This window comes from Mastacembelus armatus, chromosome 1, assembly GCF_900324485.2.
Source record: "Mastacembelus armatus chromosome 1, fMasArm1.2, whole genome shotgun sequence".
NCBI classification, from domain to species: domain Eukaryota; kingdom Metazoa; phylum Chordata; class Actinopteri; order Synbranchiformes; family Mastacembelidae; genus Mastacembelus; species Mastacembelus armatus.
Genome location: NC_046633.1, coordinates 20,182,773 through 20,209,297, shown reverse-complemented (window position 1 = coordinate 20,209,297; position 26,525 = coordinate 20,182,773). Strand labels below are relative to the sequence as shown.

Below are 26,525 nucleotides of genomic sequence, written 5' to 3'. Positions count from 1 at the left end.
TATTGTAGTAACAAAAAACTGATGGATCTAAGTCTAACAGAGATGTATTATGTGTTGCTTTCAACCCATCTGTTTAAAATATGTCTGCTGCCATTGAACCATCCCAGGAGTGTCTAATAAGTCCAGCTCAGCCTACAGGAGGTGCATGCTGGCTAATGTTACATGTCTTGTTGCCACAGAGGTAATAAATTCCCAATAACCTCTTAATTCAGAGATGGATCACAGAATATCAAGTAATTAAAAATGACAGACCTGGAGAGTGTTACCGAACTATTTTTTTTTATTCCGGTCTCAAACCAAATGCTTTCAAGAGACACAGGAGGTGTAATTATGTTAGTACGGGTCTAAATTTTAATACACCAGTAGCAACCACATTCACATAATTTATTTGTAGGGAATAACTTATATTTTAACAATAAATGCAAAACATGCTTTATATAGTATGACAGCATTTCTTCAAAATGCATTTATGCAGAAACAGTATTCTGAAGAGGAGGTTGTCTTATCTCATATGTCTGGAGAGAGAAATGTAACACAAAACTTTGCCCAAAGTGTAACGTAATCGGCATGAACTTCAGCAAATAAAATATTTACCATACAATCAAAGGCACTCTCTGGTCTGTGGGTTCATATACTTGCTGAGGTTCACTGTGGCCAAGGACACAATTACTGAATTTTTTCATCTGATTTTACACTTGGTACTTGAATGGAGCACCAGCATACAACACTGTAATAAGCTTTTATTTTTCTCACTGGCAAATAACACCCAATTAACACATGCACTGGCCCTGAACAGTGAATGCAACAAATAAAATCTCTCTTCAAATGAATGTAACAACTTGAGCAGCCTGGAAATCTATTAATTCACATTCAGCAAGTCTCATGGTCTGTGGGTTTAGAATTGCTGTTATTCTGTTCATGACATTTCATATTCAAAGCATTATGTGTGTATAACAGATTATCAGGGTCTAAGGTACCACTGTCTTCCTCACCTACAGTTATGAATGTGCCAGACAACCATAATTAATACCCGGGTTGCTGTGGTAGATCTGTCACGTGAGAAATGGTCATATACATGTTAGGGAGCTACAACTTAACCAGTCTAATGCACCATCACTGCAAGAAATCCAACTTTCACCAAGCTACTTGGCTGTTTTAAAGGAGCGCTGCTTTAACTGTGTGGTCATTCTGAAGGCTGCAGTTCATACTACTGTTGTGCACCTAATGAGCTGGCATGGAGTGGCATGGACTGGCATTAGGGTATGCAGAACAGGTCTTTGTAATTACACGCTCACCAGAGAAATAAACCACAACCCTGCAGTAAATGCACAAAAAACCCGCAGCAACTACTACCACCAGCTCTGCTCTGACAACTTTCAACTGCGCTGCCTGAGCGGTCAGTGGCTTGAAGCACCGACATCGCAGGGGGCCTTAGCGTCTAAATGATGGTGATGATGTTTACATGTGCAGACGGTGTCGGGGCCTTTACCTTGTCCATCAGACGCCGACAGGGCAGGTGAATTCAGCTTCGGCCGCTTAGAGTTGGGAGGTCCGACGACGTCCAGCAGGTTTTCAGCCATAGCTGTCGTCTTGTCTGGCTGGTTGTTTACGATATTCAAGATTACCTTATAACAGGGATGCTGTTCTATCACCCGAACCACCCCCCCCCCCCCCGCCCGGTTAGCACATTAGCAAGCAGGGAGCCTGCTAACGTTAGCTAACTGGCTAAAAGCTAGCTGAGTTAACTATTAGCCTTAGCTACTTCTCGCTGTGAGAGTCAGTCTTTTAAAAGAGATGCAATAGCGCCCCGCTTCGCCACCGCCATTCACCCCATGATAATCCAACACCCAACACCCACATTATTACCCTCAAATGCCCCAAAATAAAATGTTCCCCATGTACAGATCGGACCTCAGAACGACAATCCAATAAAATCAGGTGGATTGCTGCATTCCGAGGGGAAAGTCGTAATTTCTAGATGTTCAAAGTGCCCATTTTGCGTGACGTCAAATTTCTTCATGCAAAAATCGCGCGAAGCTCCACAAAAACGCAGGATTGCACAAAAATGCTGTATTTTTCCAAATCTCTTCGAAAGTCACGATCTGGTCTCCGCTCGCCCCCAGTAAACAATGCTGCTCCCGGACGGCAACAGAGGCTGAATCGCCGCACTCTGAAGGGGAAATCAGATATACGGAGCTTTTCTGCCCGACGACCACCGATCCAATTCCCGTTTTTTCGCACAAAATGTCTCCGAAGCGATGTTAAGATTTCGTTTTCCGGGGAAGGACGCTGTCATATCGCAGTAAGGATGCTAGATTTCTACGTAAAAACCAGTGTTGGACCGAAATCCTAATTCCGAGCCACGACAAGATGGCGGCTGTTGATTCCTTCGATACAAAAAAGTTTTTTTTCTTTTCCAGATCGACTGTGGAGGGGGAGGGGCCGAGCTATCACGCCCTGCGTGAAAACACCACCGCAGCCAACCACTGGGGGTGCTACAACACCGCCACACATTATAATACGTCTATAAAGTATTCCTAGAAATTAATTACTGCATGGGCTTTATACATAAAACATATGTTTTTGAAATAAAATATCAATATTTACATACCCGATGATAAAGTAAATTAAAATGTAAAATCCTGTATTTAATGTATTTAAATAGTAAATTTGGTGCTCATATCAAATTCAAAATATTTATGGCATGTTTTACAAACACAACATAATGGGAGTAGGTTTATCGGTCTTTAATTTAAAGTGATCACAAAATGTATTCTCTTATAATAATAATAATAATAATAATAATAATTTATAAATAATAAAATTAAAGCTTGTTTATCCTCCCTGTAGATGAAGATAGCTGCATATTTCACTAATCAATGTTGTTTTTAGATGTCTATCTTTTACTTTGCTTAAGTCATTAATAACAGATACTATATCTAAAGAAAATTAACTTATATGGGTTCTGGCAATGCCAGCATAGTAAAATATACTGTAGATACATACTATATAAGCACTTATTTAGACCTCAAGACGGTCTTGCTAAAATTTGGCCAATTTGCAATGTGCGTTTTGCAAGGTTCAAAAACATTTTTCACTTTATAGTTCACAGTGAACTCAACTATTTTCTCCTTTGAGATTTATTCCACTCATGCTAAAAAAAAAAAGTAATTAAATCATAACACTCACTCAAATAGACACAGACTGAATCACTTTGGTAATATGTGTCCCTTTTCATTGTTTTCTGGCAAAACCTGACACATGCACATGTATAAAAAAATCATATGTGACATAAAATAACTGCATATGTACAAACACTGAGTGCCTTGTGCAAATGTGTACAGATTATGATCACGTGTTGATAAATGATACATGGATAATGTGCACAAAACATACATAATACATCTCATTCATGAACATAAAACAAAGACACAGATTTTAAAATCAAACTATTCTCATTTTTGTCCCAGTGTAATTAAAAATGTATAGGGTTTGAATTTACTAGAAAGTTTATAATAGAAATATGAAGAGCTGTCACCATTTAAATGAGTGATTAGGCAACGTTATTTGGTTATTGTTATTATTTGTGATGTTTTTAACAAGTGCTAATAAAACACCATTCTTTTATGCCTCCCTTATTTTTCTGTCACAGAGAAGAAGCACACTTCTTCAACATAAAGGGATCACTGAACGCTTTAAACTTCTCTTTGACAATGGACATCTTGGGACATCATCTTCTTTTCTTCTTCCAAAATTAAGATAAATATTGTCATGCACACATCATTTCTCAATACACTATCAAAACGGGACAACATCCAAATAACCATAAATGATGCTCAGTGATTAGAGGAATCCTGCAGGTTGGCAATACAAGGTTAAACGTTTCATATAATTATAAAAAAGGATGATGTTGAAATTTTAAAAAAAAAATTACGGTGCAGAATCAAACTGAAAGTGTAGTGCATGCAGTAAAGAAGAAAAATGTTCATTCATTCCCATGCAAACACATTACACAGATCACAAAGACTGCAGGGTTCACTTGAATATTTTATTTATAAGTGTGTACAGATGTGTGCTACTGGAGAGGTGGTGTGCCCATCAAGCTCTGGAGTCGCACACCTCAGATCGACTGGATTGTTTCTGTGCTTGCTATGGCTACAGAAACATGGCTTGAAAAATCACAGAGGACTATCTAACAATGTGAGGCAGGAGGGTCATCTAGAACATGTGAGGGGAAAAATAACTTAATTTCATAACTGATACCTGATATTCTCATCTGTTTCCATAAGTTTGTCAGCAATGGTTTATTAGGTTTGATAATGATATGTGTTTAGAAAATATTTTAAAAATGGTGTTAAAAGGTTTCGACCAACAGAGCAGATCTGATTTTGTGTCTCAATCTCTAGCGAGAGATTCTTTAGATTTTCAGGGTTATTTATTTATGCTACTAGGATTATTATGATTCACTGAGATAAATAATCACAGCTCATATCTGCCGATTAAACATAATAGTAATTTAAAAGGCACTGATTGTGTATGCTTGGAGTGCACAACGGCAGAGGTAAACAAAGATTCATTTCATGCTACAAATGTATCTAGCTACATAAATAGAGATGGTTCCTCATTTTTCCTGCCATCTTTGCATCTACACATGTGGGCACAGCTTCTCAAGGCCAAAATGTTAATTTGTTTCTTGAAGTGGTGGTAAGCATCCAGGCTTGCTTTTCTCCATTTCAAAGAATGCAGCTTTGTGCATGTAATTCTTCAATGGATAAGGCAGCGACAGCAAAATAACAGTTAAGCAGTAGCCATGTAGTTGATTGATTTCTTTTGCATCATATTACAGTGATCTCTTCTGCTTTATTGACTTGGAGTGAAACTTAAATACCTTTCTCACACACATACACACACACACATACAAAGAACAAGAGGGGAACAAGTGCTTTCAGGAAAAGAAGGCAAAGCATGAAGAGAGAACTACAGATACGCCAACTCTTCAATGGGAACACCACCATCTATTCCAAGCGACTGATTAGATACAGAATATAAGAATTGGAAAAGAGCGAAAACAGAGCCAATTTGTCAAAAAAAATAAAATAAAATACTAGCAAAACCTGCACAACAAGCATAATTTCCTCAAACATACAATCATAATCTAACCTCATTTTGACAACAGCATGATAAAAAAATTTCTGAAAACCAAAATACTCAAAAAAAAAACAAACAAAAAACAAACAGTCATACTTTAGGCACCACAAAACAATCAGCTAGTTTAGGTTGCACTGCACCTATAGATCACTCAATTAAAGTGGCACAATTTAAGTATATTGATACAGTAGAGGCTCCCTTAGTGAAGAGGCCACGACAGAATCAAAGTTAAAAGTCCCACCTCTTCAACAGCAAATCACACAACTAGGTACACAATACTTAATTACTTAATAAATCTATAGTGATGGATTCATCAATGTCTTTATTTTGCTTCTCTTAATGAAGGCAATGAATGGAACCTCACTAAAATTGACTCTGAGGTTTTACACACAGTACTGTAGAAACTGTAGTTGATCTGCGCTTTGACATTTAACCACCACTACTGTGGACCACCCTATCATCTATCAAGAACTACACAGTGATTGTCAGACATTCCCACTAAAAGGGATACTCTACCCAAAATCATTTGAGTATCAAACACTCACCCCCTGTGGGCTTTAGAGAAGTCTGGATTTTCTTATAATGTACATATCCCATTGAAGAACCAAAACCAACAATGAACTGGTCCAACTAACAGGCACTGTCTGTGTTGTTCATAGTCTTGAACATCACTGTTGTTCAAGACTATGAACAACACACTCATGAGCCACACTGACCCGTTCTTCATTACAATGAACGTGAGCACTGTAGTTTACTTTAAGTGAACCCCACATCACCATCCTGGGACCAATGCTTGGTAACGCACCAAATAGGCTACTGAAAAGTCACCAACAAATACAATATTTTCTCCTGTTCATTTGCTAAGGACTACATTGTCAAGGCGCCACAGAGCACGTCACCTTTGTTACATGTCATTCAGTTTTCTGTTTTTCCTTTTGTCCAGAAGGTATAAACTGCTCCAAATATTAATTAAAATTTACTTAAAGTCACAAGTAGAGAATTTGCATGTATCATGAGATGGACTCATGCATTGTTAAGTTTGGTCTTGTCATGGGATATGTGGCAGCAACAAAAAGAATAAATATATCCCTACCCTTTAATGTGGGTGTAAAATGTTTAAGTTTGTTTCTTATGTAGCAGAGCAGCTTTCAGTCTAGCATATGCAAGAGCTCCAACAAAGTAGGTACAACCAAGTGAAAAAGCAGACCAGCTCATGAAAAAATGGTTATGATGAAGGATTGGTGTGAGAAGTTTCTAAGGAATTCAATTTTTAAAAAAAGACCAATTTAAAAGTCATCATATGATCAAAGGAAGCATATGTGTTTTCTTTGGAGAAAACTACATATTTACATCCACCCTTCAGGTCTACAGGAGATGAGTGTTGTATACTGAACACACATGATTTTTAAGTACATTTAAAGTGCCTTCCTGCTTTTGTGATGATCGTGCTTTTAAAATCCTTTCTTCCAAATCTATATTCCCTTATCTGATCTGATTTTGTGCTTTGATTGTACTTGTGAAAGATAAGAATTCTGTTTAAACTCTTGAAAGCTTTCTCACAATAACATCTACCAAATACAAGTGGTCGACAAAACGCTGTGCAAGACTTGTGCTTTTATGGGCATTTAGTTGCTACACAATCTAAAATCTATGCAGCCTGCTTTGGAGCATGTCTCCTTTTACTGAGTCTCTAGCACAGATGAATACTGTATTAAGCCCTCATGTAAAAGCAGAATACATAAATTAACACTGCTTCATGTGATTCCCTCATTCTTCCCATAGTTCCCTGCTCAGCCCATCATGTTGCACTGGCACTTATATATAATCTAAAATTATTATAATATTTTCCCTTAACTAATGTCAAGACTTTGATCAAGTTAAAATGAATGATATGGCACAACAATAATGATTGTTAAACAAATACTTGCATTGAAAATAAAAGCATGGCGTAAGAAACCACAGCATGTTCCATAGTCTAAGATTGTTAAAACTTTGTTCAGTATTCATATTTCTTCGTTCACTGTTCTAGTCCTGAAGGCACTTAGTAACAAAAATGATTAAGAAAAACGTGAACAACACCAACAAATCTTCTTTTTCTCTTACTCCCTTTCAGCCTTTGCTCTTTTATAAACCGCTGTGCTCAACACAGGTCCAACCAGCACTCTGTAGCTCTGTAGTTGGACTGATTAACTCCCTCTTCTTCATCAATGCCACTTGCCTAAAGGGAGAGACATCCTTCCCCTAACCTGCATTCAGTCCTGGAGAGGCAGCAGCTTGGAACAGCAGGGGGCAGAGAAAGGAAAGAGAAGAGAAGAGATCAGAGACGAGCATAAAACTCCTCATTGAGTTTTGTTAGCTCATGGGCCTCCTCCTCTTCATATTCATCCTCTTGCAGTACAAGAGGAACGTGCTGCGCCTGGGAGGGCACTTGTGCAGCACTAGGTTCATGGCATAGTTCAGAGCTAGGGGGGGTGTTAATGTCTGAGGCAGGGGACAGTCCAAGGTGGTGTGGAGCGTCCCTATATCCTTCCTCTCTCACTTCTGTGGACTTAGCTGGGACCAGCTCAGGCCCTACTCCTGAAGGCTGTACAGTGCTTTGGGCTTGAGGGGGGAGGGTGGAAATAGAGGAGGAAGGGAGAGTGGAAGAGGAGGGAGGAAGAGTTGCTGCTGGGGCAACAGATTGTAAAGTTTTATTGGCTATGGATGCCACAGATGAGGGTCCAACTCCAATGGTCTGCTCCATGCAATCTTGCAATATACCTTCCCCATTTTTGGGGTACAGAAAGGTTCTCATTTGACCTTTGCCTTTAACATTCACGGTACCTCTATAGTCAAACTCTAAACCCATGTCACTGAGCACAGCGTGGCTCTCCTCGCTGACCTGCACCCGACACTCCACACCGGTGGAGTCCATACGGCTAGCAATGTTGACCGTGTCTCCCCAGATGTCATAGAGCAGCTTAGTGGTGCCGATCACCCCCGCCGTCAATGGCCCGTGGTTAAATCCAATACGGAGTTTGAAACCAAAACCTAGCATGTTCTTGTTGAAGTCGTCCAGGACACCCATCATCTCCAGGGCAAAGTTGAAAAGTGCCCTCAGGTGAGCATGCAGGGAATCATCGTCATTCTCCGCCAACTGCTGAACATTTAGTCCTGATGCTGCCATGTAGGTGGCACCGATTGTCTTGATTTTTTCCACACTTTTGAATTCAGGCTTTCGAAGGAGCTCATCAAAGTCTCCTATGAGCTCATTAAGAACACGGTAGCACTCCTTTCCTCCTTCGTAGCTCTCTTCATAAAACTCACTGAAATTTACAATACTGGCAAATATCACACCCACACTGTCGTGGTTCTTGGAGTAGCTCTGTGTCACCTGGGGAAATAATAAAACAAAGGAAAATGTGAATGTTCATATGTATATATTATTCTACTGATGGCCTTCATAACTAAGATATGATGATGATATTTCTGATATTTTGAAACCTTGAGCTGGTCAGCGACATGGATAGGAATGATGTTGCCCAATAACCACTCAGCCTGGTCTCGCATTGTTTGGATCTTGGCACGATGTTTGTCCGCCTCCACGTTGCCATGATAATGGAGACGATAACTGACCTCAAACTCACGGTTAAGGAACCAGACAAGGAGAAGAAGCAGAAAAAAGGCCAGGACAGCCTCTGGGACCAAAACAGTGAGACGTTGTGGGGGTGGGACAGGGCGTGACACTAAACCACCATCACTAGATGCGGAGATGTTCACTCTGTGGGCGAAAATGAAAAAGGGGGAACAGACAGGATTTGGAGAAATTGTGAAAAAGAACAAGAAGTGCAGATATTTCCTTGTTTAATTTGTTGTGAGATGGTCTATATTGAATCTAGATAACATGCCATCGTTAAAAAAGTTTTATAGACTGTTTTAAAAATAGTGAGCAAACGGATATTTCGAGACTTACAATTTTATACTAGTGTTCACACTGTCTTAAAGTAGGCGGAGACACCAGTTTGTTCACTGGCCTCAATAAATCACAGTCAAAGCTCAGATCTGGTTGACTATCTGGATCCATTTATTAAAAAAAACAATTCCAATTCTCTGAAGCTATTATCAAATAATATTCTGGACAATGTGGTAAATCAATAAATAAATTTTAAATTGATGAGGAATAAAATTATAATACACAGTCAACAGTCATATTCCATTTAAAGCAATAGCACAAATTCTGGAAGTGTGCATCTTCATTTACGAAGCAATAAGGAGTACAGTATAGTGGATAAGATGAAAGCATGAGAAATGTCATCTCATATATATTAATTAACACAAGTGTACATATAGTCATAGTCAATATAACAACCTTTGAAAATTTCCATCTCAGGAATCTCTCATTGTCAAAATGAAAAAAATATTATAAACATCTGAATTTCTGTTTATTGAAGGTTTGACACATAAGGCAACACTTTTAGAACAGCTTTGTGCTCAAATGCAATTCATAATTATTTAGCACAGCTATATTATATGAACTGTGAGTTAATTGTGTCACATTCTATACACAAAAGCTGTGGCCACACCAATGTGTCACTTTTTTCCATACATGACTGAAAGATGATGGAGAATAGAAATGTCAAATTTGTGTTTTAAATTATTTTAATATGATGTAATTTGAAAGACAACTGAGGAGTGTAAACATCTTATTGTATCTGATGATGGGTGTTACGGTCTAAATGCCTTGAACAGAAACTATCAAAGAATGACACTCTTTCCCAGTTGCTCTCTCTTCCTCAGTGGTGTTGTTATTGAACTTGTGGCTAACACAAAATTCAAGCCAGCATGGGCTGTATGAGTCATTTCCACCACTAGTGACATTTAGCAGCCATTACTACTGGGAGAGACAGAGCAAGAGAGAGAGAAGGATATGGGAATAAAGAGCAGGAAAAGCATGATAATGAGTAAAAGCCAGCAAGTGCCATAGATATGAAAAATATAAAAGAGGCTGCTCTCCTATTGACCCTTTAAATGTCACTCATGCATCAAACACCCCTGTTTCCACGGAGATACTCACCCATGAACTGGAGAGCTGTTATTACTGGAGCTGAAAGAGACGAAAGTGGTGTCAGACAGAAAAGAACGGTCACGTACACACATGTATGAAAGCACATATATAATACAGATCAGACTAAATTCTCTTTACAAGCTGATGAACAGGTAGGTAGAGGTACTGTATGTACGGCAACAGCAAACCAACTGGGCTACCACTAAAGGTGGTTTCTCTCATTTTAGGTAGATTTATGTACAAGTGGTCATCTTTCTTTGATTGAGTGCTTTGATTACCTAAAAATAGGTATATTTCAGATGACTGCGACTGGCTGCCTGTTACAGTGGTTCCTTACATTGCTACTATCTAGGCCCCATATTCATGATGTTTTGGGTTTATATTTGAATAGCAGCAGGAAGTAGTACTGCAGTTCAAACTGAAGTCTTTTAATTAAATGAAAAGTGAGATGCTACATTGCCATACTGTGAATAATGTGTGTGTGTGTGTGTGTGTGTGTGTGTGTGTGTGTGTGTGAGGGTGTGTGTGTGTGTGTGTGTGTGCGTGTGTGTATACACATTCATTTATTCACTTGCATGTGATTACTGTATATTAGTACTGCCATTTGTGTACATGTACTCATTTGTACCTGTGTAAGGGGCTGTACAGCAACAGCAGCAAAGCAACACCAGTAGCAGTGGCCAGGACTGAACGCATCCAAAAACTCAGCTGACAGAAGTTACAATACTGGATGATGGCCAGGATGGTGGCACAGCACAGGAACATGGTCACCTGGAGGAAACAAGCTAGTCCTTAGAGTGACTTAACAAAGAAAAAGGGAACAATAAACATGTTGATTTGCCATATGAATGGATCGGTTCATGCACGTGGACACATCAGTAGTGATCTGAGGGCATTCACAGGTGAATAACGATTACACTGACACAATAACATCATTTTCCTGCTCATTGCTACACATGCTCTCCCTCTCTCCCAGTTATGCCCCCTCCCTCTGACACTGTTACTGGGTTCTAATATCTTCAAAGGCATTAAAGTCCAAAAAACTGCATGTCTAATTAACAACGCTTCCTGGGACTACCACTTTGATCTGCGATCCCTGAAGACATGGACAGTGAAAGAGAGAGACAGAGCAGGGCAGGAGGGAAAAGGATAAATGAGCTGTTGAAAATCCTTGAAAAACAAGATATCAAAATAACACACATCTTGCAAGCAGCCGCTGGCTCAGAGCTAGAAGGCAGGAGTCAAACTCATACAAAGCTGAATATGTCCTTGACTCATAGCAACACAACACACTGTAAAATATGGCTGCTATCAACCTTCTCACATGCAGGACTCAGAGAAGAAGTAATGTTAACATTTCTGGTGCCAAGGTCCACAGGCAAAGCCTCCTAACTGTTTTTCTTCTACAGCCCCTATCATTGCCAATGCCAGCTAACAGCTCTGCTGGTCTCTGAGAAATTCTGGCTTCAGACCGCCATGGACAGCTGACTCCTTTCTGCTTACTTTGGCTTAGAGATAATGAGGCCAAACTATTACAGCCTAGAAATGTAGTGCAGCAGCAGCAGAGAGCATAGAGAAACATGAAGTACAATAGGAGCTGATTACTCTGCTGAAGACATACTTTGTATTGAAACATTTTCTGCACCATATTAAGAAGCACCCACTTCAACCATGTGTGCCAAATCTCATCATCATCTGTTGAGGCACTGACACTAGTTGCAGATTCAATCATTCCATTTGTACTTAAAATTAAAAGTATTACAACTGTTGAATTCTCTTAATTGACTCCACAAGTATTCAACTAATTGTGTTAAGACTGGGGCAGCATGGTGGCTGAGCGGTTAGTGCTGTTGCCTCACAGCAAGAAGGTCCTGGGTTCGCAACTCGGCCTTTCTGTGTGTGTCAATTACAGTTTTTACCCCACCACCCAAATACATGTGTTTACCTGGAGGGGCAGCTTGACACTGCAGGTGAGGTGAGACAGGACAGAGATGGCAGGGAGGGAGACTAACACGGCCCCAATCACGTGACGAGGGACCCAGCTAGAGACTACAAGGAGCAGGGAGTGAGTGCAGTTCATCACCTTGTCCAGGTAGAAGGCCATACTGCAGGAGAGGACAAAACATGAAAGGAGGAGAGGAGGACAAAGTGTTAGGTGGAGACAGATAATGCTGGGTGAGTGTGTTTCATTGAGTTTCCAGCAGTGTATTTTCTCACCTCCTTCCTTTTCCACCACAATAAAGGGAAAACTGCATTAGACTCTCATTAGTCTTTAAATGAGGCACATTATTAAAACACAACTATGCTCTCCAATTCCCTGCTAGAAGATGAAGATTTATTGCCCTTTTACACACATGAAAATTAATTTGTATTAAAAACTCTTCTCTACTGATGCATACACATTAAAGAAAACATACTAGAAAATAAGTAAAGCACATCTTTAGCACACCTTATTACTGGAAAGTTGAAGTAGAAAGGTATTTTTAGGTTTATAAGATACCAGGTATTAGTATGTCATTATCCATATTCTGAGCCAGTACTGGTCTTTTACAAAATATGGACATAGGTTCATTTGAGTGACAACAACAGCCTAAATGACAGAGGCCTCACCAAGCTGCCAGTTAAAATGTATCTGTGGAAAACGTTGGCTTGATTGTCATTGTGTTTCATAAAATTGTCAACACCTGAGACAATGCTGAAGATAATATAAACATGGCATTGGCCTTAAAAACCCATATTTGTCAAAACCTTGTTGTTAAAATATGTATGGGTCTATCTGTATGTTATCTGGCTAAACCTCACCGGATGGACAGCACCAGAGAGGCCAGCTCCAACAGACCAGCCAGGGGAGCCACGGCCATGGCAGCCGGAGCTGGAAGGCCTACAGTGGATGGGCTCACCAGAGGTGGAAGGAAGCAGGCCAGCGTCAGGGCCAGGAAAACAAAACAGCTGAGAAGAACATCTAGGAAGGAGCTGAAGGTGGAACTTGCAAATGTCTGCACCTGAACATGGTTTTTCACCTGAAGGAGAAGAGGAATGCGAAACTCAGACAAATCAGTCTCCAAAGCAGTTTTCCCAGGAATCATGCTTACAGCTTACACTGCATTCATATGCATATTATTTTCCCCAATATTTACACATGTATGATTGCAGTGTTAATACAGACAATTCCTGTCAATAATATTATAAGGATAGTACAGTCCACTAAACAGAAAAAAGACAAATATGACAATAAATCCCAAATATCCAAGTGTGCATGGACCCCATGCAAGCACATATCTACACACATGTACACACATGTGCAGTTAATAGGTTAATGTGTAGGTTGTAACAATTATAATTATAAAGGGATTCCCACTAAAATGTCAAATATCACTCTTACTATAACCTCATTTTCACGTATACCAACCTCTATTTAATAATCTTATTTTAGATTACTATGGTTTTGTATTAACTTTATATTTTAATATTTTTGTCTTTTATATCTTATGATAATTTCTTTTTATGACAAATGTAATACCAAACTGAAACCACTTTATCTGATTGTTTGCTCTGTAGTAACACTGGTGTAACAGCAGGGGGCTGCATGTCTGTCAATACAGGCCAGTTGGAACTGGTCCTGGGCGTGTGAGTGTGTGTGACACTAATGTGGCATACACTTTAGGAACCAGAGGAGGATGCAAAGATATCCTATACATTATAACAAGCCTCCTCAATTCACTCGGAAACACATATACACAAAGACAAAAAACACTCACCAAGACCTTTAGACATATAGTAAAGCTACTGTTTGTGTGAGGTCTGTGTGGCTTGTCGGTTTGTTTGGGCTCTTTTTCCTATCCATGTACTTGACAAAAACAATCACACAGATAGGAAAATGAGGAAACGTCTAAATGTTTCAACAGTCCTTTCTTCTGTCAGGAATTAATTTGAGCATGGCAGTGATGAGGATTACAATTACAGTAAAAGGTACAGTTTAGGAAAAAGTGAAATCAGATGTGTGGGGGTGTGTGTATACCTCTCCCTTGTAGCTGCCACGATAGGTCTTTTCCAGAGGTTCCTCTAGGAAATTGAGGCTGAGCTTATTGATGGGTGGCTTGAAAAAGTAGTCCTTCATGAGACTGTTAACCAGAGAGAAACAAGACACAACCTAAAGTAACCTAGGAAATTCCCTGGGAACTCAAATATCATGGGAAAAATGAAACCAAACAAAATGCATCAAAATTTCCTATGTATGGGCACGTCGTGGCTCAAGTCCAGCTGAAGGTCTTCGTCTCAGGTCTACCCCTTCTCTTGCTGTCTCTACTGCACTACCAAATAAAGATATTTATGTTTAACTCAATTTCACATTGAAGAACATCTTTTAAGTAGATGATAAGACTTTGCATTCTCTACTTTTGCACCCTTTTCTGTCTTGTAACGTTGATTTTTGGATGTTCTCAAACCTGCCTATTTAGTAAAGTTTAGTCTGACTGGTTCTACTTTGATATCATTTAATGGGACAGACAAAACATACTGACCTGATAACCACAACTCTAAAAATGCAATTAGATTTCATAATTCTGTCTCTCTCCAAATGATCAAATTGAATATGGCTGGAAAATTCAGTGTGGATGGCATGTTGCTATCTGTGCTCCTGTTGTGTCCCCTGTCATATAACAAAGACATGTAATATGTGAGAGTGAAGACACTTGATACCTACTATCCCTGTGGCAGACTGGTAACCACTGTGGACAAGTAAGCATCTTGAGTACAAACGATTATAATAGTCATATAACTGGTACTTACTGATTTAAAAACGACCACATGGATCCCTTCACCATTAGTCACTGAATTACCCTAATCATACATTATTACTCTTGAGCAACATTAACAGTTCATAAATTCTACCTTTAGCCTCTCTGCTCACCTGTCCACTCTGATAACATCCACAAAGTGGGCGTCACTCTTTTGTCTGAAATTCTTGGCACGCAGCTGGATCAGGGCGGAGTGGTCCATTCCTGTACCCGCTGCTCCTGCGCCACCGGTCATGCCTAGACTAGTGCCAGTCCCTGTGCTAGTGCTAGTCTTCTTCTCTTTCTCCTGAAGCATGTCACACAGGGAGCTCTGGCTGGCCCGCACCGGGTCCTCCAGTGGTGGACTCAGAAGGCCATTGGCAGCCCTGGGATTATGACCTGGGATGAACTGGTGAAGGAAAAGAATGTGAAAAGATAAAGAACAAGAGAGGGACAAGAGTCAACGGATAAGGGATGGGAATGGCAAAGAGAAAGGGAACAAAGAGAGAGGGCACGGGACAAGATTGTTGAGTAGCTTAAGTGACAAACACTTAAAGAGGTGCTTGTCAAGTGCACTGGTGCTGTCACTGTGCATGCATGTGTGTTGTACCTTGGCACTGCTGGTCTTGCGATCTTCCTGGCAGCCATTCAGCACAGCCACATCATCACTTTTCTCTGCCCCCGAAGACAAGACCACACTGTGAGACGCACAGGGAGGCTAGAAAGAGAAAAGGAGAGCAGGGTGTGTGGTTGAAAATTAAAAACATATCATACAGAGCAGTTTGAAAAATACAATCTTCAATCCATATCTATGAATGATTGAAGTCAGGCCATAGTCTCTGACATCATTATCTTCCCCATAGAACTAGAACAAGAGCAGGTATGGAGCCAAAATGACTGGGTGAGTGATTCACATTTGAGAGTAATGAAGGTCATGCTCAATATTTTTAAAAAACTTTCATAATTTCAAAGCTTACTGTAACTTTTGCAATGACTAGATTAAAGGAGAAATATTGAACAGCTGTACAACTGTTACAGCAACACCTTTCATCATGTTGCAGGGTGTGGAGTACAACATTGCCCACTAAATTTACAAAAGCTTCAAAAGGGACAGTCATCATCAGAAGAACTGAGTAAATATTAGTTTTAATTCCATAGATTTGATGTTGTTTCTCAATGCAACAATCACCATCAGTTTGCTTTGTTTTTTACCTTTACTCCTACCCCAATTCTGTCTGGTGGTTGGTGGGGCAGCAGGGGCTCAGCAGCCTGCGCTGCTCCAGGGATGAGGTCTGGTGTGCGAGCATGAGGACAGGAGGACAGGTCAACCCCAACAAAATCCCCACCTGGCAGTCCCACCTGAGAACAGCCACACTGCACATCATGATCCAACCTCCTCCCTGAGATCAAGTAGGTCTTCAGTCCTTAGGAAAGACAGAAAACAACAAAACGTTCACTTTACAACTTTACAAAACAGAACAAAGCAGTGCAGGAAAGCACTGTTACCCACAGATCTCAAGATAGTGGCAATTAACACGGAGATGTTTTTAAAAGGCATCATTCAGGATGGTTACACTGTGAACACATTCCTTTCAGCAACACAAAAGGTACGAGCATCACAAAATAATGAGCAATTTATTTATACCTATCATTGACTGAGTAACATGTGCTCTAATGTGAGGCTTGCTGCATATGTCATCTACGTACTCTAAGCTGGTGCTGAAAGAATAAGTCAGGACAGTTAGTGATTACACCATTGCTAACTGGTTGCTTATGGCACGTATCAAGCACAAATACTCAGTGCATGCTTGCTACAGCTTCAAAGATATCCCTTCATCGGCCAATCACTAAAATCATCTCTCTGCTGATGCACACATGCTGACAAGGATGTGGTAATGCAACAGTGGGTGTCTTAACAACTATGTTTGCCCAGAGCTCTGGCCATGTTCATACTGATGTAGGGCCAACAAGGAATTACACAAACATTGGATTAGAGTGGTGGCCCGTAGCCAGCTGCAATCAGCCTGTCCAAACACACATTAACCTGGCTAGCTGGCCTCTTTGTTCAAACAGCTAAAGATGTTAACCCTATTAGCACGGGATGATCTATAGGCTGTAAAGGCATGTCCAGGATTGTTTATAGGCTCCCTGCTTCAAACTGATTGCTGATGTTACATTTCACTTACACTATTTACTCTTTGAAGAAGCACTCCTCTATGAGCATGAGTTCTTCCTTTATGTATGTGAGATAAATAATTCTGGGACAAATATACAGTATTACTGCTTTTTGCCATATTTTGGATTATCACTGGAAAAATTGATATTTACAAATATCAAATTCAAAAGTATCTGATGTGTTTAATTTCAGTTTTGTATTAGTTTTTTTTAATGAAAACATTTATTTGGTCTCTAAATATACTTGACACTCACTATGTAGAATAAACATGCAACTAAACTCCTACGTAAAATGCAGCTTTTATTCAGTTCCATTTTTGCTATTACAAGACGTTCTCCATTAAGTTTGAAAGTGATCTGGAGTTACTTATCTGTAACTATATGAATGTAGACAAGGACAAAAAATAAGCAAAATGGTCTGGAATTACCCTTTTAAAAAAAAGGGAACGTTGATCATTAAACTTTTGAACTCTTTTCCTGTTGATGCATGCCCTGTTTTTTTTATTATACAGCTATGAGAAACAATATAAGATGATGTGTCACCCTTGTTGAGCAGCAGCTACACTAGTAATACTCCCACCAACCCTAGGTTTGAATTCCAGTTAATCCTGTACAACGGCTCATATTTTTGGCTGATGATTTGGTATATGATTGTTTAACTGACCCGGGGTTAATCTGCCAGCAGCAGCTCTATACATACAGTAATTCGCCAGAGTTGACCACTGTGAAACCAATACCCATGACTAAGTTTCAGTGCAGCTTTTTGACTTGCTTCCTTGTCTGCATAGATAAAATTAGTTATGAATGTGTAACTAACAAAGAACTTATCTTGGGAGTCTAGAAGCCCTGTGTGTCCTGTTCCTGCTCTGGGACAGTGCAGACTTGGCAGACATGCCCATCCTCCAGGCCAACAACAGCCTTAACTTAGGGCTTGAGGCGACAAAGGCCATTTATGAGATCATTGAGGCATTAAGACACACACATAAATGCTATCTTTGTGAGGACACTCACAATGATATGATTATTATATAGGCCCTTACCCTAAGTTTAACTATCACAACTAAATGCCAAAACCAAGCCTATACCCCAACCCTAACCTTATATCTAACCTTAACCCTAAAACCAAATCCTAACCCTCAAACACCCCTTTGATGTGTCAAGACAGGAGGAGCAGCTAAAATGTCTTCACTTAACACAACTGTATTCATTCACATAATATAAAGTTAAAACTGGTCCTCATTATGTACAGCCATACAAGCACACTGTCATGCAAGAGCTCTGCCTCTCTGCCATCCATAAACCTTGCGTACTTGATCAGATCTCAGTGGATGTCAAGAGTGGTCTCTGTACAACAACTGAAGCATATGGTTGGCTGAATGAATGAATGAATGAACAAAAGGATGGATGGAGAGGAAGTGTAGCTGAACTGTCACATTTTACATGTACAGGCTGACACACAGAGCAGGAGATTGCCAGCATAAGGACTTAAAGCAGCTACTGTATGTTAAGTTAAGTTAAGTTATTAGTCCCACAGTGGGGAAATTCCATTACCACCCAAAGTGCACACACACAGCAGTGAACACACACCCAGAGCAGTGGGCAGCCAGTGCTGTGGCGCCCACTGGGGGTCCGGTGCCTTGATCAAGGGTCTCACCTCAATCGTGGTATTGAAGGTGGACAGGGCGCTGGCTATTCACTCCATCCCACCGACAATTCCTGCCGGACCTGAGACTCAAACCTGGAATTTTCAAGTTACAAGTCCGACTCCCTATCTATTAGGTCACGACTGCCCACGACTGCACAGTATTAACCGCATTCACACCGTTCAAAATGCTAGTTATGTGTTGTATGGACATTATGTTATGTTCTGTTATTTTACAAAAAAATCTCATGGATTCAATATTAATGAGTGACAAAAAAACATGAATAAAAAACATCAACAACATCATCAGCAAACTGTAGTACATAAGAAGTAAATAAGTAAGTAAATAATTTTGCAAAGGTAATTTTTGCAGCAGATATTTTATCATCTTAGAAAAAGCACAGGTGTTATAACATTAACAAAAGCTCTGTTCTATTAAAGTAAGTCATGGCATTGTCAAAGTGAGCAAAGAGCTTTCTTGTGAATGTGTGTATATCTGCATGCATGTGTGCAGCAGTAGCAGGAGGTTTAAACTGAGGCAGCCAAATGGAATTTAATATTTAATATTCTTGTTCATGCCTGTGTTTTTACCACTCTACCAAGTATACAGGAGAGACAAAATGCTGACATAGTAGAGACACAGACATAGAGGAGATAACAAAAGCAGAGTGGCAAACAGCACAGAAAAGGCAAGGGGGAGGAAGCGATCAAGCGTACTTTGAAGGTCAATGAGTTTAGCATGCCTTGCATAACCCACATTCCTCGTCTACTTCCATTTCAGCTAACTTGACTGACAGCCTGCTCTATACTCTAAAAAAGGCCTTGAATTGTGAGGGCATTTAAAGACTTGACATAACTGACATTAAAGATTAGGTTAATGTGTGTGTCTTGAGTCCAAAGTTATGAATGTGAACTGCAAATACTACATGTATCTTCTATGTGTTTATCCAGGCACAAAAGCATAACAAAAGCAATCCTTTACTACTGAATTTTAGAGCCAAAATCATTCAGACACACCAAAGAGCTTTCCTGTGAATGTGTGTATATCTGCATGCATGTGTGTTTATGTACTGATCTTCTGCATGTCCTGTAAAGGCATCACTCTGGAAATGAAACTAACACTACCACTCTAAAGTCTGAATGCATCTCAGTGGTTTGTATTGATTTATTCAAACCAGCTGGCTGGAGCTGAAAGGGTTCAGCTGAGGACAGCTACTACTACACCAAACATACAAGCAAAGACACAGAAATGCCCATACAATACATAAATACATACACAGTCATATCCACTAGCAGACTTGGGGACCCTAACCAACCTAAAATACATGTAATAACATTAGACCTCCTGTAAAGAAGGATGAAAAATATGGTTTCAATGTCACAGTTAAAAGCAAGCCTATTTTTAATGAGATGTTTTTTCAAGTAAGATGCCAGCGCTCCGTGGGATAAAATCTAATTGGAAGCAGTGCAGTGAACAGTGTGTGTGAAGTTAGAGCCATTTAAGTCTAATTTGTTCATGGCTTGTAAAGCTCAGATCCAGCTGTTTTCTTCCAGCCAGGTACAAATTTCAAATTTGTGTTAGACCTGTACCTAACATCTACTGAAACTCACAAAACGCACTGAGCTTTGTTTCCATTTCTTGTGGAGACTTTACACTGACTCATTTCCTGAAGACTTGCCCTAACCTCAACCTTAACCACTAGTTGCCTAAACCTAAACCTAATCCTAACCTCATCTCTTTAAAATTCAGTGATTTACATGGAACTGATCCTCACGAGGAAGACAAGTCCCCATGTCACTGTGTGAACAGGTTTCAGTCCCAACAATGTAGCAAAAACATGCTGGTACACACACACACACACTCACTCACAAACACACACACACACACTATTCACACACAAATGTTCAATAGAGCATTCAGAAATTGAGCAGATTTGTGTGAGACTGCCTTAAGTGAACACACATTCAAATCAAGTTTCACCCCATTCATGAGACTGCTGCCTGAGATTAATGACGTCTGTCACTGACACTACAGCCTGCAAGCTTAGTTACATGCACATCACACATGTGCAACTACAAGACATGGAAAACCTCATAACAAGCAACCATAACAAGCAGTTGGATACACTTAATAACAAACAAATATTTAATAAAACCCAAAAAACTGGACAAAAAGACTGAAGTGCCAGGAAATCCATACAAAATCTGTGGCTGTGAAGACAATACCAATTGCTACACATCTAACCCTAGCACATCATGTTCATACTCAACAAACAATTAAGTTGGAATTCCTCTTTAATTTGTAACCTGGTAAGTGCAACTACAGTAATCAGTTGTAAATGCATTTGTTTCTGTTGATTGTGTCTCCTGTGTCTACATGTATAGTGAGTTCATATAAAAGACACTGCCCCAAAGAGAGCACACCCTTTACAGAAAATCCATTTGCTTGAAATATTGGATGGATGATATATCTGAACTCTCACATAGTGCACACACAGCTTAGCATTTTTTTATGGGTATGACTCATCCAAGGTAGCGCACTGCAGTGTGATCGCCTTTGCCCCTCATGTCTTCATATATTAGAAAACTCCCCCAACATGCACACACACACATACACACACACACAACTGCAGTAACTTTCAGAGGACCAAGTGTGAAATGGGCATACACATGAATGAATGAATGAATGAATGAATGAATGAACAAAAGGATGGATGGAGAGGAAGTGTAGCTGAACTGTCACATTTTACATGTACACCCAAAGACCATTTACACTGTGGACACATCAGAAAAGTGATCCTTCACTGACACTATCACTCATACAAACACACAGCACTTGTGCTAATATAAATGTTAATAAAATAATTACCATAAACATCTAACTCACTCCTTTAGCAAAAACATCAAACAGCTGACGCTTCAAGATCAAATCAAATCCAGAGGCACTGCTGATAGACATCCTCGTCCTCTATTAAATTATGAGTCTTTTTTCACCATTTGCTGACATCATATTGAATAAACAACACATCATTTCAAAAAGTAAGACAAATTACTTTGCTATGAAAATCATCATCAGTTACAACCAAGCTCCTACCAACACCACTAGTCACTCACACACAAAAGTTATACTCACATGACAGGACCTAATGCAGAATTCTCATGTTTTTGTCATATTCGGCCTCTTGGCTTCAATAGAATAAGAACAATAACTTCATTTGTGCAACAGCTCAGGTTAAGAGCGCACAGACACAGAACAACAAAAATACGCGTAAAACATACTCATGTGCACTCAGGCCCAGTTCAGCAGTCGTCTTGTGAGAGTGCCTGTTTGTGCCTGAATGTTTTAGACTGAAGCTGAGATTTCAGACAATCCCCAGTGGGCCGCTGCAACCCGCACTCTGCACTTCCTGACAAATGACCTTTGACCTTATAGTGGCTTCCAACCACATGATCAAAACTATCCCAAGTGACCCAAAGGTCGCCAACTCCCCTCTGGTCCCACACAGAAATATGACTGTGTGTGTGTGCATATAAAAGACAAAGGAGGACAAAAACAGACACTGTCAAGATTTGCTCAAACTAATAACACCACAACATGTCGTCAAAGAAACTTCAACTGAAGGAGAAATGAACAAAGTAAGTCAGTCAAGGTCTGATCTTCACGTCGGTCTTTAAGCTTCATCTGAGCTTTTCTTTTTTCACTTTCATCTTGCTGCTGTGAACACTCAGAAAATAAACAACTAGAACTAAAATTAGACTTCAGCTTGTTTTCCTTTATTTGCAGACCTCCAACTATCCAACTTTACTCAACTATCACTCAAACCTTCGCCTTCAACTTTTTCTCTTTTGTCCTGCCAAACCTTACATCTCCTGGCACCTCTCACTACCTCTATCGTTAAATTAAGCTACTCTGTCTCTGCTGCTCTCATTTTTCAGCCACCTTCCCTTCACTTAAAACTTTCTCCCACCACTCTCTGTTTTTTCTCCAACCCCCCTCCCTTTTCTACCCTCCAGTTTTCTCCCTGGTCGGTGCTGGGTCTTGAGAACAGGCCTCATGCAGTAGCAGATGCCTCCATATTTGGACACGCTGATGGAACCGAGGGATGCAGCTCTCAAACAATCCTTCTTCAAATACCCTCCCATTCCTCTGTCCCATCCATCCATCCCTCCTCCCTTCCCTCTTTTGTGCCATCGTTTTAGTCCAGGGAGTTCCTCACTCTCTCCTTTTCCTCCCTTCCTTTCCCTTCCTCCCTCCTTTCTCTCTTTTCTAAATTACACTGCAAGGATTCAAATAAAGCTTCTATAGGCAGCCTGGTGGGATAGTAGGTATGGGTCAAATAGAAAATCTGTCACATCAGGATAAACAACTAGAACTAAAACTGGTTCTAACTGGAACCAATTTACAAAGTCTGATATTAGGAAACAATTACATTTTGTTTTGCCTTCATACATATTTTGGTGGCTTTGTGTGCTTAAACAATGTGGCAAAAATGTTTAACAGGAATAGTCACCAGAGATTTGCAGCACAAATGGAAGAGTAATCATTCCTCTTTCTTCCACTTCTTTTCCACCAACCTTACTACTGTTTAGTAAAGGCAAAATGGTTAAAGAATGCATATGTCCCTTCTTGATCAATCCCCATGTGTTTTTCAGTGGTTCTTCACTCACTGTAAATCCTCCAAGTGTTTGTGTATAACATGTAGCGCAGCGGGTTGACAGTAATAGTGACGCACTCCGACTGTCACTGCGTCACTCTCATAAACACAGACACAGCTGCTAAAAGGCATTTTAGTGTCTCACTTCACCGGGACCCTGAGCTTCTCTCAGGGAGGCTCAGTCGCCCAGTCACAGAGGACAGTCCTTGAACAAGAAATGACCGACCTTGGCCCTGCTGTACAGCGTATGCTGATGACAACTGGTATGTCATGTTGTTTTGTGCATGTTCACACACTTGGCCACATGTAAACTCTAAACATCTTGGCACATGAGATTAAAATCTGGTCATGCAGTGAGTGACAGATGTTTATTCTTGGGTCTTACATTAATGTAATATATTATAGATGTGCAAAAATATCCTTGAATTGCCTTGACTCATATGAGTTATACATTTGTTGCATGGGCTGAATCATTCTACTGTAAGTCATGAATCCAAGATGCCCACACACACACACACACACGCACGCACACCCTCACACACACACACACACACACACACACACACACACACACACACACCTCCCCTCCTGACCAAAGCTAGACTCTGGGAAATCCTTGGGAAAAGGGTTGTGACCAGAAAATATGCTCCCCCCCCTAATCTTCTTCCTTCTAATGTCACACAGCTCTCTCTTGCCACAAGCCACCAGGGAATAGATGCTGTTTATGCTAGGGCTCGACTGAAGTTTTCAAAAGTTAAAGCAAGTATTTTCAGACCGATATCGCAGATATTTAGAAATACTATATCTGAAAATATATAGCCATTGTCATTCTGCAAATGTTAATCATTTCAGTTATTTTATCTGAAATTTGCAGTGGCCGCTAAAGTGTCATTTTACTTCAGTGGGTCTTTTTTTTTTTTAAATAGGAAGTTTGAAAACATCAACATTCAACACTATCAAGTAGAGGCAGAGATACTTAAATTGACCTGAATGCAATGAAATCAATACTGGAGTCAGTTCTGAAATAGTGGATGAAATAATGAATGAAATATCATATTGCTTCTTTTAGATCAAAGTGCATGCTGGGAAGCACATGATAAAACTGACTGAAGTAGGCAGAATTAATGAAGGTGGGTATGCCGAGCAAAACAGATCAGAACAAACAACAAAGCATCCAGTCATCACCACAAAAATAAACAGAATATAAAATATATACTACTTTGTTTTTGATTATTAATAGCTACATAGACAAAGGAGAAAACTAATCAACTCTGAGAGAATTAAGTAGTGGATGCCTAAAAACAACTTCACTACAGTGCTTTTTGTGTAACATTTTATGAATTTAACAAATTAAACAAACTGTATAAACAGTAAAAAGTCACCACATGCTTTCCAGATGTGGTTATGTGCCTCTATGACTGTATCAAAAGTTGACCTTTTGATTTGCTGATGTTAAATAAATACAACATCTGCACTAGAATTTACAATTCAGCAAAATATTTAAGCAAAGTTGTTGGTCTAAAAGTTCCTAATCTTGACTCCTTTTCTTTACTTATGGCTCAGCATGTCTGTGACTGCCCAAATCTCATCCTTACTTTTCCTCACACTGGCTCCAAACGCTCCTTCGCTCTCTCATAAGTACATCGACTATTTAAACCAGTGCAAAGGAATCTCATAGATTTTTTCAGCAGGCTTGAGGCTCTATATGTATTATTCAGAACCACCGTTTAACATAGCACCGGCACAGCACACTGTAGTTGGCACACACACACAAACACACACACACACAAATACACAGTGCAGAAGACACAACTAGCTGCAGCTGCCCGATAATACATACAGCTATGGAGCTCTTTTTAGTGTGTTGCAGACATAAATGTACTCAAACTCAAAATCAAAGTTTACAGAACTCCATGACTCAGCCTTTAATCATCCCCCTTCCCTACAAGAAACACACACTCATTCAGCTGTGGACATCTACTAATCTGACAGTGATGCATTTTGTATGAGATGGTCAATTAGTACAAGCACAACAGGCACATCAGGTAGGCCCTTGTCCCCAGGAAGTGAATTATCAGGACTAGCCAGCATTTGATGGCCAGAAATGTGCAAGGGAAGGCAGACTTCAACATTTCCAACATTTTCCCAAAATAACAGCATTGCAAAACACCACTTATGGTGGGCTAGTGGTCTGAACTGCAGCTTACCACAAAACTGCAATATCCATGGTTTGAACCAAGCCACAGAACTTGATGAATGTTATCCCCCTCGTTCCCTCCTCCCACATTTCTACCTCTGTAATGTACACTATGAACTCAAAGGATCGAACACTGCACTGGGTTTCAAATTACGATTTCACTGCCAAGACCAACAATACTTTAAGATGGCACCTCAGAAGAAAAGTATAATCACATAGGACTAAAACAGCAAATGAGAGCAGGTAGTGAGCAAACCCACCCACAAGTTGCTTTTCAGTAAAACATTGTATTGCTTCATGTGGCCACAATAAAAGCTAAGACCTAATATTGCAGTGCCTGGTAAATACAGGCAAACAGACACGTGTAAAGACTGTAAGTAATGTGCCCTGACACTGTTATGTAATGCCTCACTGAATGCCTCACATTCAAACTTCAGTATGTGTAACCTTAGGTTTCTCTCACAGTGAAAAAACTGGACAGACGTGTCAGAAAGATTAAAAACAATACACGCAGGTGACTCATTAGTTTGGGATTCAGTTAATTACAGAAGTTAACTCAGATGTCTACCAAAAATAGCATGGTGTATTATATGAAGTGCCTGAAAGACCAGCCAAAGATAAAGTGTGCATGTCTGTGTACACTACACATCTACAATCAGGCCAGGACAGGGCTGGGCACGCTTATCAACACTAAACACACACACGGACATATTTGACTCAACACATTCCTGAGCAATAGGAATGACAAACCTCTAGTGAAATATGTGGGGTGAATGAATAAAAGAAAGTTTATTAGACAGCAACTGGAATGGCATACACTGGGTGTTAAATTATGATTTATTGCCCTCCCTGCTTGTGCTTCTAGCAGGTTCTCCCACTTCTGCAGAGG

General features: G+C 40.0%; 2 protein-coding genes across 5 annotated transcripts in view; both read right to left on the bottom strand.

Annotated features, from left to right (window-relative positions):
- The window catches only part of crebbpa (CREB binding lysine acetyltransferase a), a 39,513-nt gene extending 37,866 nt beyond the window's left edge, over positions 1-1,647 (bottom strand). For all 4 annotated transcript variants that reach the window (XM_026302462.2, XM_026302463.2, XM_026302465.2 and 1 more), the window contains exon 1: positions 1,490-1,647. In XM_026302462.2, coding sequence (XP_026158247.1) covers positions 1,490-1,580 — 91 coding nt within the window. In that variant the 5' untranslated portion in view covers positions 1,581-1,647. The remainder of the gene's footprint in view (positions 1-1,489) is intronic.
- Positions 1,648-3,218: 1,571 nt separating this feature from the next.
- LOC113127700 (adenylate cyclase 9) overlaps positions 3,219-26,525 on the bottom strand; it is a 30,552-nt gene continuing 7,245 nt past the window's right edge. The window contains exons 2-11 of the mRNA XM_026302397.2: positions 16,180-16,391; positions 15,578-15,685; positions 15,102-15,376; positions 14,211-14,313; positions 12,995-13,212; positions 12,138-12,297; positions 10,821-10,963; positions 10,202-10,231; positions 8,632-8,908; positions 3,219-8,521 (exon numbers count right to left, since the gene is read on the bottom strand). Of these exons, the coding sequence (XP_026158182.1) occupies positions 7,466-8,521; positions 8,632-8,908; positions 10,202-10,231; positions 10,821-10,963; positions 12,138-12,297; positions 12,995-13,212; positions 14,211-14,313; positions 15,102-15,376; positions 15,578-15,685; positions 16,180-16,391 (2,582 nt within the window). The 3' untranslated portion in view covers positions 3,219-7,465. The remainder of the gene's footprint in view (positions 8,522-8,631; positions 8,909-10,201; positions 10,232-10,820; positions 10,964-12,137; positions 12,298-12,994; positions 13,213-14,210; positions 14,314-15,101; positions 15,377-15,577; positions 15,686-16,179; positions 16,392-26,525) is intronic.